Below are 13709 nucleotides of genomic sequence, written 5' to 3'. Positions count from 1 at the left end.
CTCCGTCTCTAGTCTCCTCTAGTCTCTGGCCACTCAGCTGGCCACCTATGGCAAGAAGGTGGATGACGAGGATCTCGTCACCAAGCTGTTGTGTGTCGTGCCGGCGAAGTACTCGCAGCTCGCCATGTGCATTGAGACGATGCTGGACATCTCCATGTTGTCTCTGGAGGACGTGGTCGGGCGGTTGCGGGTGGTGGAGAGCCGCGGCGCGGCAGCGCCGGAGAAGGAGAAGCCCAAGCCCCTGCTGACCGGGGAGGAATGGTCAGCGCGGATGAAGGAGAAGCGGCGGTCTGGGGAAGGCTCTAGCCGCGGTGGCGGCGACGCAGCGGCGGCAAGCAGCAGGGGAAGGGGCCGGCGGACAAGAAGAAGGGGAAGAGTTCTCCGACCCGAACGCCTGCCGCAAGTGCGGCAAGGTCGGGCATTGGGCGCGGGAGTGCCCGGAGCACAAGGAGAAGAAGGACGAGGCGCACCTGGCACAGGACGACAGCGATGGCAAACACGCACTTCTGATGGGGGTGTACTGTGCAGGGCCGTGTGGCGAAGCAGAGCAGGAGGCGGCGGAGCAGAGGAATGCCCCGCCGGTCATCCACCAGCTCGAGAAGCCGTGCGTGCAGGGGTAGGCCCATCTGGGCGTCGCCGGAGGAGAGTCGGAGCAGAGGTGGTACTTGGACTCGGGCGCAATCAACCACATGACTGGGTGTTGCACCGCCTTCTCCGAGCTGGACGAGAGGCACACTGGGAGCGTCAGGTTCAGCGATGTATGCCGGGTGCAGATCCGCGAGCGCGGCACGGTGTTGTTCCGGTGTAAGGACGGCAAGCACCGCGCGCTCACGGACATGTACTTCATCCCGGAGCTCCGTTCAAGCATCGTCAGTCTTGGGCAGATGGATAAGCACGAAGCGGAGGTCCTCATCCGCGACGGCGTGCTCAGGATCAAGGACCATGACGGCTGCTCACCTGGGTGCAGAGTTCTTGTGCCAACAAAAATGACAGAGTATGAGACAGAGAAGGACAGCCTCAACTATATATGGGCCTATAGGATGGGCCGTGATATACACTTAACATCTTATAATCATATGGCGTTGCCTTGCCTCACTTTATGATCGAGGCATCGCCAAGGTGATTGGAAATTGAGAGCGAATAGATCTCAGGAATTGATTGATATATTGCATTGGGCCTCATAGGCTGATTATAAAGGGTACATAGGACTAACACCTCATGTGGGTAGACAATATTGTACTATTTCTATTTACTATAACATTATGCAGCCAGGCCCATGACCAGCCCATAGGGCGCCTATTCTAACAGAAATGGCTGGTTCTCCATGTCTCACCTTACCGCCTTAAGAACCTTGGTTCTGCTGCTATATTTGAAATTGAACTACTCTTTTCTTTTGGTCTTCGATGACAATGCTTCATACTGACATGACTTCTCTTCAGGTTTGTGTCTTCAAATGTTCGACAATGATTTCTCTCTTGGAAATATTATTGTCAACTTCAGCTCAGGGAAACCGCAGATTGACAACAAATGGTATGCTTCTCATGGTCTTGTTAGACCTTATAGTCTCAAATATGTATTCAGAGCCTAATGCTTGGTTTAGTTGTTTAGATTACCACTTAGGCTAAATTGACATGGAACAACCATACATAGTTGACAGAGCCTTTACATAGTAGATGAAAACTTGTTTTACTTTCTCAAATATTCTTTTGCTGTAGTATATAGGCTATGCTGGAGCAAACTAAAAAGGTTTCAGCAACCAGGAAGCCATGTTGATATGTGATCAAGTGTAGTTACCACTAGATGTGTAGTGCAATGTGATTTTCATGTAGCATAGTCCTTAAAAATGGGCCGCAGTCAATTGTCATCCCTCATGAATGTTAAGACCACACCTTAACATTGTTAAGAGTAATGGGAAATCTCCATATGGTAGATTAAGATTGAGTGTAATCAAGCAGTAAAATCATTCACTCATCTACATTAAGTCTTTCTACATACATGAATGTCATGAATCAATCATCCTTTTAAGGGTGTTATAGTCATTATACTAGTCTAGGGTTTGGGTGCTGTCATGTACTACACATACTCCATTTGGGGCTGTCAATACATATGTATAGGGTGCATTTTCTATAGTCCCAGGAGTAGTTACTCCCATCTTCAATAAACCATATTATGCATGTGTGCATACTAATTTATCAGTTTGAGTATGTTTATATACTCATTTAAGATACTTCAAATTTTAGTACACAAATTTTTTTCAAAAGAACACATACTTTTTGATGCCCAGTGGGTCATGGACGATGTGTCCACAGATGGCTCCTTGGGTCCATTGCCCCCGTAGTCCAGGACCTCCGCATGGACAGCGACCAGTCAGCACACCTACTATGGGTTGCCGTTGAGGGAACCCTGTGTCGTCTTCCTGCACGAGGAGTTTCTATGAGGCAAGGGGATCTCTCCACCAATGACTACTGCCAGCGCATGAAGACCGTCAGTGATGCCTTGAGCCTCCAAACTCCAGGAGCTTCTTATCAGGTCGCTGCCTTCTGGAGCTTAAGGCTCGGTAGCTTTTTGGTCGCTTTTAAAATTTTTGTGGCGAGTCTGTAACTTAGTTTCTAGGGGATGGTGTGTGGGTTGGGTCTCTTTGACCCGTGTAACTTTCTTTCTATCTTAATGAGATGACGCGCAGTTCTCCTGCGTTGTTTGAAAGAAAAGTTATGTCGTCCATGCAGTCTCGCCATCCTAGCTGGTCCTCAATCTCCTCTGTGTCCTCAACCCGTGCTTCTCTAGCACAGTGGACAACATCGCCGACACTACTCCGCTGCCTGATTTCAACCACTCCCTAGAAGCTTGTCCTCAAGAAACTTTGCCTAAGGCAATGTTTCCTCGTCGCCGGCTCGTCTCTCTGCGGCATAGCATGTCACGGGCCTCTGCTCATAGCGTAGGGGCAGCGCACCCTCACTCAACCTAGCCGTGGTGGGGCGGAAGAAACTCCAACCGCAACAAGGTGGGGTTCAGCAGCAGCACCAGTAGTGAGGAGGACCGCGTGCTCTTTCTAGGTCGGCCAATGGATCTGTGTTGGTCCTATGCCTGGGCTAGCTATAGCAACAACAGTGGTTCCACTCTCCTCAGCAGCAGCCGCACACTCCATTCGCTCCAACTGATTTCTCCATTTCAGATGGTGTCGAGCAGCCACAATTTACTCCGTTAGGTCCTCAAGCTGGTTGGCTGGAACTAGGTGGGTCCCATCGCCGCCTTGAACTAGATGGCGCTTCAAGGTACTCGTCCCCGGGAACTGGACACCGGTGCCACATCTCACATGGCTTCTTTGGATGGTATATTAGTCACCCGCCTTCCTCCATCTATCACTGTGGACAAAGGTCATTCTATACCTGTTGTTAGTTGCGGTACTTCCATACTTCCTGCATCTGACACCTTCCATCTCAATAATGTTCTAATTGCTGCTGACATTGTGTGCAATCTTCTTTCTGTTTGTCAATTTACACATGATAATCATTGTTCTATCGAATTTGACACCCTTGGGTTTTTTGTTAAGGATCCATGTTGGGACGCCTGATTCTTAATTATAATGGCAGCGGTGACCTCGACACCATACCATCTTCTTTGTCCTCCATCACTGCTAGTGTCGATTTCACGAAACCACTAGCTAGTAACTTTGTCCTCCATCACGCCTCTTTGTCCTCTCCATGTCGTCAGGCCTTCTTGCGATTTTGAGCCCCTGTGCTCCCGCGTGCGATGGGGGGCTTGGCTAGGGGGCTGGTTCGTCTTGCAACGGTTGTCCCTCATGCGCCCTTTCACTGGGGGGGAGGGTTGGGCCACGCTGCGATTTTCCTCGTTGGGCTAATCATGGTGCCCATGAGCTGCTATCGGGTCGGTTCGAGTGGAGCCCTGGTTCCTTACCGCAAGGATCCGTCAAGGGTTAGCTGGTGACTGACTCCAGAGCCCTGATTCCTTACCGCAAGGATCCGTCAAGGGTTAGCTGGTGACTGACTCCAGATTCTCAGTGATGATCATTTAGTTCCCGGGGTCATCTCGGGGGCTTGTTGCCTTTCTTCGAGAAAAACCTTGGACTACGTCTCATCTAGACTCGAATGTGGTCTGGAAGGCCCATGGTGTTCGTGTGCTTGGGTTTCGGCCGCTAGCGGGTTCTTCTCGTCCCACCTCTCGCGAGGTGGCGTGGAGCGACTGTTGAACCCGCTGGCGGGCCAGTCTTCGATTTCCTAGATCGTATTGGGCCGTAAAAATCATTCTTGGTTTCACGCCTTCGTCCGCTGTGGTCCTGCATCTCGTCAGGTGTGGCCGGATTTTGCGTGCCACCTGAAGTGCGGGTCAGGGACCATAAGGGGGGCGCACGGGTTGGGATGAGTGATTGCTTTCCCGCCCTTGCTTGCGTAGTTTTCACCTCTAAGTTAGTGGTGGAATGAAAATTCGGGGACGTTCTTGAGGGCTCTGGGCATACGGGTGAACGTGGTTGCAATAGCCGTGGAGGTGCGGGGCCGCTTCCATGGCTCGACCTGCCGTGCTTGTGTAGTGTGTGACCATGCGTCTTGTTTTGCGGCCCTCATCATTGGCGGTCGGGTATCGCTTGGAAAAATGTGGCGAAAGTGTATTCATGCCCCGAGGGTCTAGTTTTACACGGGTAAACCAATAATTCTTAAAAATAGGCTATGGATAGAAACTATGTAGCTGTTGGACGAAGCTTCGACAAAAAGCTTAGCGATGTCGTGCAGCGGCCCTAAGCAGACTTTAGGACAAAGGGCCTTGGCGACACAGTATGACGTGCGGTGTCCCCTGTTGTTGTCGGTGGAGGGCGTCGTTATCATCTTCGTGGGGCATCGGTCCCCATTGTTGATATACAAGGGGCCCGATGCGGGCCAAGCCTGGCTGTGCTGCAGACGTTCGCCACTTGTCCCGCCCTCGGCAATAGCTTGGCATTGGCCGGGGTGCGGCCCTTATGCCTGGGTCGACGGCCTCGAAGCAGGGTTTTGGCGCAGGGCTTGGGGCGACCATCTCCGCCGTTTGCTCGATGGTCGACGCCACCTCTCCTACTTGCGTGCTGCGGACCTGGCCAAGGCCGCACACTCGCGTTCTTGATTGCCAGGGTGCCCGCTAGGCACTCCCTATGTGTGTCACGATATTTATGCTCTAGCTCTCGGCGTTACGTTCGTGCGGGCAGTTGCCAGGGTCTGAGAGTGGCTCCCAATCCGTTAAGGGGAAGTTTGGAATGGAGTGCGCAAGGTGGCCTACCAACCCATTGAACTCATCGCTCATGCGACGGGGCAGTGCGGGCTGCATCGTTGGACGTTTGTTTCTGTTCGTAGTTTCCTGCGAGCCGTTTGGGGGCGCCGCCGAGGTGCCCCACGGGAGTTTCTTTGGAAACAGAGGTTCCCAATCGAGCCACTGTTCTGGCCTTCCAAGGCCGGAGTTGTTGAGTCGTCCACGCTCGAGGGTGTGGATTTTGGGGAGGTGCAGCCGCAGGCCCATGAGTGTTTCGACGACCACGTCGAGGGTGACGACGTGTGGAAGCAAAACCAGGGTGGGAGCCTGTGCAAGGTCTCCCTCAAAGACGACGAAATCCGCGCTCCCAAGGCACATGTGTACTTCGGGTGCTCGATCGGGATTGTGATTAGCCATCCAAAGCCTGGAGATGAAGAAGACGAAACGCGCAAAACACCCCTACCTAGCACGCCAACTATTGGCGTCATGAAACCACCGGTTAGTAACTTTGTATGATTGCGCGTTTAGACTCGGATGGTTAGCTAAGGTGGTGCACAAGAGATTATACTGGTTCGGGCGGAATGTCCCTGCTCCAATCACGGCGTTGTTATGCTACCTGCTGTTTTGATTAGTTTGTGTAGAGGTTACAAATGGGCGAGAGAGGGAGGGCTCCCAAAGCTCCCAAGTCTATGTGTTGCGTGTGGTCAAAGTTGTGTGCTATTGAACTTGGAGAAGTCCAAAGAGCTTGCCCTAGAAGGGCCCCAAGGCCTCCCTTTCATAGTTCAAGGGAGGAACATTGGTGTACAAGGAAGGAGAAAAAATGGAGTGCAGGGGAAGGAGTCCTGGGCACGGCGTCGTTCCTTCCCCGCATGCGGGCCCCGTTGGCCGGTCGTCCAAAAAGGGGAGGGTGGTCCGGTCCCTCATGTCGTCGTGCAGCCACCGTAGCTGGTAATGGTGGTGTGTTGCCACCTTGCTCTCCCCTCTTGACAGACTATGGAGCGTGGCTTGCGGTGCCCTCCTGGCATTTATGCCTTGGAAGACAGCGCCCTGTGGCTTTGGACAGCCCACGCTGATTTCCTCGTCTCAGTGTGGGGACAGTCGGGCCCTTCCGATCCCAAATTTCCTCAAGTTGTCGGGTGAGCAGGAAACTCCCCTCGAGGGATCGGCCGGGGGAGGGTTGGTGTTTTGTCGAGTTGACTAGGCGTTGCATCGTCGGGCGTGATGGAGAATATACTCTCGCCCTCGGGCGCCCCTCCCTCATCGCCGGGGGTCGGGGGAGGCAGAACGCGCCCCCTAGTTGTTGGATAGGCCAGGTTCGCTGATTGGGCTGTCCAGTTCGAACCGGGCCTCCTCCGCAAAGGCCCGGGGCCGGGTGTGGTTACTTAGGTAGTCCCCATAACAATATTGAAGCCTTCAGACTGGACACCCTAATATTGATATACTCGACAGCTAGCTGCAACCTTGTTGTCTCGTCTACCCTATGGCATCATCATCTTGGTAATTGAGCCGACTCCGCTGTCACTTCTCTTAGAAAAATGTCTGTTAATAAACCCGCACGCTCCTTGTGTCAGTTTGACAAACGCACACGCTTGCGCTTACACACCGCTTGCCCTTTGCTAGCTCAGTTTCCATTACATTAGAACCTTCTGCTCTGGTTGATTGTTATGTGTGGACATCTACCGTCCTTGGCACTTCGGGTTATAAATATTATTTGGTCATGCTTGATTATTTCAGTCATTTTTGCTAGACCCTTCTGTTGCATCAAAAATCCGAAGTTTATTGTCATTTTGTTGATTTTGTTGCTTATGTTCAGACTTAGTTTGGTTTTGTTCCCAGTTGCTTTCAGGCTAACAATGGCACTGAGTTCGTTAATAACACCATGTCTAGCTTCTTGTCTAGTCATGGCATTTTGCTTTGCCTTTCTTGCCCCTACACTTCTCGTAGAATGGCAAAACGAGCATATGCTTCGCACCATCAACAACACTGTCCGCACCCTCCATGCTTCCATGCCGCCGGCCTACTAGGCCGAGGCGCTTGCTACAACCACTTATGTGCTTAACCAGCGCCCCTCCTCTTCTGTTGGCAACAAAATGCCATACCAGTTTCTTTGTGATAAATGCTACCGATGTCTAAGACTGCGGAGGAAATTAAGTGATCGCTCTTTACCTGAGTACTCCCACCTTCATGTGTTTGGCTGTCTGTGTTACCCTAACCTTAATGGCACAACTCCCCACAAACTTGTGCCTCGTTCCGCACGTTGCGTGTTTCTCGGGTATCCCTCTTCCCACAAGGGTTAACGGTGCCTTGATATGTCTATGCAGCATGTAATCTCATAACATGACGTGTTTGACGAGTTGGTGTTTCCATTCGCTACATGGTGCATGTTCACTTGACCTTTTGTTGCAGGACGCTTCTTATGCTATGCCAGTTGCTCCACCTTCAGTAGTAGAGTAGCCGCACTCTTCTTCAATTGCTCTTTGGTCTTCGGAGGTTGAGCACCAACCATCGTCATGGTCGGCCCTGTTGATCAGCCCACTGGACATCTCGCCCTGGCTGCTGCTTCGGGCGTGTCTGGTCAGTCCGACATTGTCTACCAGCGCCGTCCATCAAAACTGGTGTGCCTGGCATCTCCTGCAGCTGACGACCGCTGCTCCAACAAAGCGTACCAGCATCGCTCGCCTCAACAATCTTCTCCAAAAGACCGGCCGAGGCTGGTTCTTCTTCAGCTGCTGCTCCATCGCATCCTTGGCAGCCTCCTTGCACTATCCCCGCTACCAGAGCTCCGCCGACCACTTCAGAGTTGATTGATAGTTCAGCTATCTGACTATCTCTGCTAGCCCTTCTTGTTGACGTGCCCCAGCTAGCCCGGACTGCTGGCCCCATTGCCCCAGGTGTCCTATCACCTCCTAAGTGGCGACCCGTGCAGAGTTCAACATTCTCGAACCCGATTTATGATCGGATGCCTCGGTTATGAATGGGGGTAGCGCCGCCTATGAACTACTGGAATCTCTTTGCTACGATGACTTCGCCACTACCAACTAACTACCACAACCCGCTGGTTGATCCCATTTGGTGTGCTACCATGGCGGACGAGTACTAGGCGCTCATCGACAACGACGCCTAGAGCCTCATACCTCGACCCACCCGACACTAATGTCATGACGGGCAAGTGGATATTCAAGCACAAGTTTCACTTCGATGGCTCTCTTGCCACCACAAGGCTTGATGGGTTGTTCGAGGCTTCTACCAGCCATACCAACGTCGACTACGATGAGACCTTCAGTTTGGTTGTCAAGCTGGCCACCATTCGTGTTGTACTTAGCATGCATCATCACAAAAGTGGCCCAATCTTTGGCTTGATGTGAAGAATGTTTTTCTTCATAGCGATCTTGTGGAGACTGTCTATTGATAGTAGTCGTCTGGCTTCATCAATACGTTGGCCATTGATTCAGTTTGCCTCTTGGAAAAGTTACTATATGGTCTCAAGCAGGCTCCTCGCGCATGGCATTAGTGGTCTGTCAACTACAAGATCGAGATGATGTCGCCTGTCTGCTGGTCTACTCGATGACATTGTACTAATGACATCCTCTATTGCTCTAATGAGGCGCATCACCAATTGTCTATAACATCCTAGCCTAGGGCTTAATAGGATTAATAGGATACTCATACCAACAAGTTGCAACTTTTTTTTCTGGAAGTCTATTTCCAAAGAACTCTGAGGTTAAGCGTGCTTGCCTGAAGCAATTTTGGGATGGGTGACCAACTGGGAAGTCTTTCCCCGGTGCGCACGAGTGAGGACAAAGCGTGCAGAAAAGACTCGTGTTGATTTGCGAGGGCTATGTCCTAGAAAAGCTGCCAGATGTAAGCGGGTTCGGCCTCAAAGAGGCGGGACGTTACAAAATGGTATCATAGCCGACTTTCGTGGTTTCACGGCTGTGTGTGTCACAGTTGCGCAGGCATGGTGCACATGGCTGGCTGGTGTAGACCCAAAGCGGTCACACAACATGGTACATGCGCTGATACTTGACATATGGACGTGGCCAAGAGGGGACGTTCCTGGCTTGGGGTTGATCGACGAGGACGTCGGTCTCTTAAGGGGTGATGATGTAACATCTCGGCCCAGGGCTTAATAGGATTAATCAGATATTCATACCAACAAGTTGCAACTTCTTTTTTGAAAGTCTATTTTCGAAGAACTCTGAGGTTATGCACGCTTGGCCTGGAGCAATTTCAGGATGGGTGACCGACCGGAAAGTCTTTCTCGGGTGCACACAAGTGAGGACAAAGTGTGCAGAAAAGATTGGTGTTGGTTTGTGAGGGCAGTCTATGTTCTAAAATAGCTGTTAGATATAAGCGGCCCGGCCTCAAAGAGGCGGGATGTTACATCTCTCAGCTCCGAGTTCGCCATGATAGACCTTGGCACTCTCAACTTTTTCGACATCTTCGTCATGCACTCCACTGATGGCTTGCTCTTGTCGTAGCGACAGTACGCAGGTCGGCATGGCTGAGTGTCACCGCACAACGACTCTGGTTGACTCCCGGTCCAAGCTGTCTGCGACTGATGGTGACCACATTGCTGACCCCTTGGAGTAGCGGAGTCTGGCTGGTGATCTGTAGTACCTCACGCTGACTCAGACTGACCTCACCTACGCCATTCAGCAAGTCTACCTCTTCATGCACGATCCATTAGAGCCACATCTTGCCCTGACAAGCGCATTCTATACTACGTGAAGGGCACCCTCGACGCCTGTGTCCACCTAGTCACTGGTGGTGTGTCATCCATCAACTCCAACGCCGACTGGGCAGGTTGCTCGGACTGCTGGTTCTACTTCGGGCTTTTGCATCTTCCACGGCGATAACTTGTTCCCCTAGTCTTCAAAGCGGTAGAATACAATGTCCCATTCTAGTATAGAGCCCGAGTATCAGGCTTCTGCATATGCAGTTGCCGAGTGCTGCTGGCTGTGACAGTTGCATCAGGAGCTTCACGTCCCGGTTCCTTCGCAATGATTGTCTATTGTGACAACATCAGTGTAGTCGGCCAATCCGGTTCATCATCGTCAAATGAAACACATTGAGTGACATCCACTTCGCCCATGAGAAGGTTGCATTGAGGCACATTCGAGTGCTACGTGTCCCCTCTACACATCATTTCATGGCCATCATGAGATAGGGACTGCCTGTGACTTTCGGTCCAGTATTGCGTCCAGTTCCCTCCTGCTGTGACTGTGGGCGGCTATTAGAGATATGTATAGTCTAGAGACATGTATGTAGTTTACTTGTACTGCAAGTTGTATCTTAACAGGTGTGAGTTCCTTAATTCTCAACGATAATCACTTTACAATGTTCTTCATCATATAAAAAAACTTTACATTGTTCTTTCTAAGTCATATTTGTATTTTCTGTAGGACTTCCTCAGCAGTTATGGTGTATCGTGAGGCAGTTTCAGCTGGCCTACTACCCTCAAGTGATGTTTTATCTCAGGTGTTGGGGTGCCTTAGGCTACCTCATGGTAGTTCTCTGAAGAGTAGTTTCATTGAAAACATGGGAATAAGTTGTGATATTCCACAACACCCAAATATAAATTCACTTTTCGAAGGATTTGGTGAATATGACATTCGAGCTTTTTCTATACTGGAGGTAATTATGCTATCTTTAATTTAAAATGGCTCTGTTTCAACATATGCAGGTATTAATGAGGGTTGCATGGCTTCTTGTCACAGGAGGATGCTTCATTAGGAGCAGTTGCAAATATTTCCATGAAAGAGACCCGAATTGTTATTGATGCTAGAAAGTTAAAGATCTACACTGCTGAGGTACTACTGCTAATTGGAACATGCCACATAAGCAAAACTGTATCTGAATACAATTCAAGGACACATCGATGTGTCCTTTTTCTTATTTCTGTATTTTAGGATTTTTTTTTTGAGTTGGAGTGATTGGGGGCGCAGGGTGGGGAGCAATTGGGAACTGATTCTGGTGGGATTGAATATGAGCAGGTCTTTTTAGCACCCAGCTAGGGATGAAAATGGATGGAAACAGTACAATAATACAGAATCGAGACTTCCTGTTTATATCAAAATAACTAATAAAAAAAGCTCAAAAAATGGTTGTGCTAAAATAAAAAATGTCAACTTTCATGTTTTGATAAAAACAGAAACGGTCGTAAATGGTATCATAATACGGAAAACGGTATCAGATTTTTCTCATACCGCTTTCACCCCTTAGCTCGCAGTGTAAATAGGGAGAAGCAATTCATGTCACATCTCCACCAGAATCTAGTTGTGCTTTACTCATTTTGCTGCCTAGGAGTAATTTTCAATACAAATTTAGAGCTGGGAACGTTCTCAAACAGCTCCTTAGATGTTAGCTTACTGTAGGTTCACTTCTAGATTTTTCTTTGTAGTGATTTCTGCTGTGCTAGTCATGCCCGTTGCCTATACTCCTCTTCTATACCTATATAGATGGAGGCCAGTAGCAGACCTTTATTGGTATAAAGCTCAAACCATGGGAAGTCACGTCATCAAAAGTTTGTAGCCATTACATCAACACAAGTTGCTTTAATCTAACCGTGATTTCCTATGGCCTCCTGCGAGTTGTCTTTCACAACAATCTGGCATTTTTCTTGTTATTTATTTCAGAATTTTCTCAACAAGGGTTTATAAGAACAGTGATGTTCAGGAATCTAAAATATAAAAGTAAGCCCCTGTATCCCCTGTATTGAAATTATGGATCTGTTGCATGCTGCTGATGGCATGGAGATTTGGCCAAAGTTTCTGGGCAAATCACGTACAGGACAGAAGTACATGTGTTTGTTTTTTTCCAGTTTTGGACTTGTGTTGTTGCTGGGGTTGAGGCAATTTATGCAGCTGTATGTATATATACTGAATGCGTTTCAGTACTGGCTAGACTTGTGTTCAGTATTTTACCTTAGATGATACTGAACGCGTTTCAGTACTGCTCAGTATTTTTCCTACTCAGATTTGGCTTGCGGTGTAGAATAGCGTTGCCGTGTATATATATATATATATATATATATAAATAAATATATTATTTTGCAGGTATCTCTTCTTAGAACATTAAGATCTTTGAAGCATCGACTGGCTGCAGGTGAATGCTAGATTATTTAAACAAAAATCAAATACTGTGTTTATGCTACTATTTTCTAGTGAATCAAGAAAACAAAATATTCATGCTTTGCACAACCGACATTGGACAAATGGTGTGAAACAATAAATATGGAGTGTCAATGGATTATTTGTGCTCCTATGAATTTTGTTTAGACTGTAAACTATATAAGTATAGATTATTGGCCATTTCCTGATAAGGCGAGCAGACAAATATAATCTGGATATTTTTTATATCTACTTAGTGTTACTTCGGTCAAATGAATTATCTGAACACAGTAGACACGGTTTTTAGTCACATGTGCATGATTCTAGGATTTCTTGTATTTAACTAAATGTTTATCCTGTGATTTCCTCACAGGCTAGAACACCAATAAGAAAATGGAGAATTTTGTACGCATGTATGATTTAAATTTGTTTTTCTGTTCTAATATTTCTTAGTGATGCAGGTTCAAGGTTACCAAACGTGACAATCTTGTTACCCACAGAAAAGAAACAAGTTGACATTGATGAAAAGGAGAAAACACTTAAACTTGCTGGAAGGTGACATCATCTCCATTACTATATGGATACTTGTACCGTACATATTTATATTTTGTGGCTTACCTTTTGGAAATTAATCCTGCTTTAATGTTTTTAAAAGCAATATAGTAAAATTCACAAGCAGTTCAAACTTGTCTGACGGCGTCATCCAGGTCTCAAACTCGAATTTTATATCTGATCTCCCATGTTTTTATGATGGCGTCATCTGAGTTCCTAACTCTCAAACTTTGATATGTAGATCTACAAACTTGTAACCGGTGTCATGTTTCTGTAAACATATGAATTTGTTTTTGGCGTTAGCATTGGTCCAAATGTGCTTTCATCTGCTATATGTGCTCATGTGGCATATAGTCAGTACATGGAGCGGATCACAGCCCACTTGTACCAATTACTAGATGACACCGATGTATAAGATGAAAGTCCTAAATATCAGAATTTGTGAGTTGGAGCCCAAATGACACTATTATACAAGTTCATGGATTCAAATATTGAAATTAGAAAATGTCTACATAACCCCTCAAACTATCTAAGGTAGACTACTTTATCTCCCGAAATATAAAACTAGATATTCTATCCCAAAATTTTTCAAAACCGGTCAAATAACCCCTTCAAGCGGTTTTGGATGGTGGTTTTGTCCTTTTCTTTTTTATTTATTTTTGTTGAAACTTTGAAAAATCAAAATGGAAAATCTAATCTTGTTAGACTCTCTATGAGTAGATCTACACAGTGAATATATAATACAGTATTGCTTTAGTACAAAGTTTTTGTTATAGGTTCATATCTATGTTTTTCTGTAATTAATTAGAATAA

The 13709-nt window shown here is 47.8% G+C and overlaps 1 protein-coding gene across 5 annotated transcripts in view; it reads left to right on the top strand.

Annotated features, from left to right (window-relative positions):
• The window catches only part of LOC8155282 (pentatricopeptide repeat-containing protein MRL1, chloroplastic), a 33875-nt gene that overhangs the window by 19065 nt on the left and 1101 nt on the right, over positions 1 to 13709 (top strand). For 3 of the 5 annotated variants that reach the window (XM_021456816.1, XM_021456832.1, XM_021456827.1), the window contains 5 exons: positions 1440 to 1530; positions 10638 to 10869; positions 10953 to 11045; positions 12291 to 12339; positions 12806 to 12899. In XM_021456816.1, coding sequence (XP_021312491.1) covers positions 1440 to 1530; positions 10638 to 10869; positions 10953 to 11045; positions 12291 to 12339; positions 12806 to 12899 — 559 coding nt within the window. Of the gene's footprint in view, positions 1 to 1439; positions 1531 to 10637; positions 10870 to 10918; positions 11046 to 11870; positions 12257 to 12290; positions 12340 to 12805; positions 12900 to 13709 lie in introns of those variants that run through there. The other 2 variants (XR_002451288.1, XM_021456819.1) reach the window with 2 other exon arrangements.

Source organism: Sorghum bicolor, chromosome 1 (assembly GCF_000003195.3).
Source record: "Sorghum bicolor cultivar BTx623 chromosome 1, Sorghum_bicolor_NCBIv3, whole genome shotgun sequence".
Classification (NCBI taxonomy): Eukaryota; Viridiplantae; Streptophyta; class Magnoliopsida; order Poales; family Poaceae; genus Sorghum; species Sorghum bicolor.
Note: the sequence above shows the minus strand (reverse complement) of the source record. Positions and strands in the feature narration are given on the sequence as shown.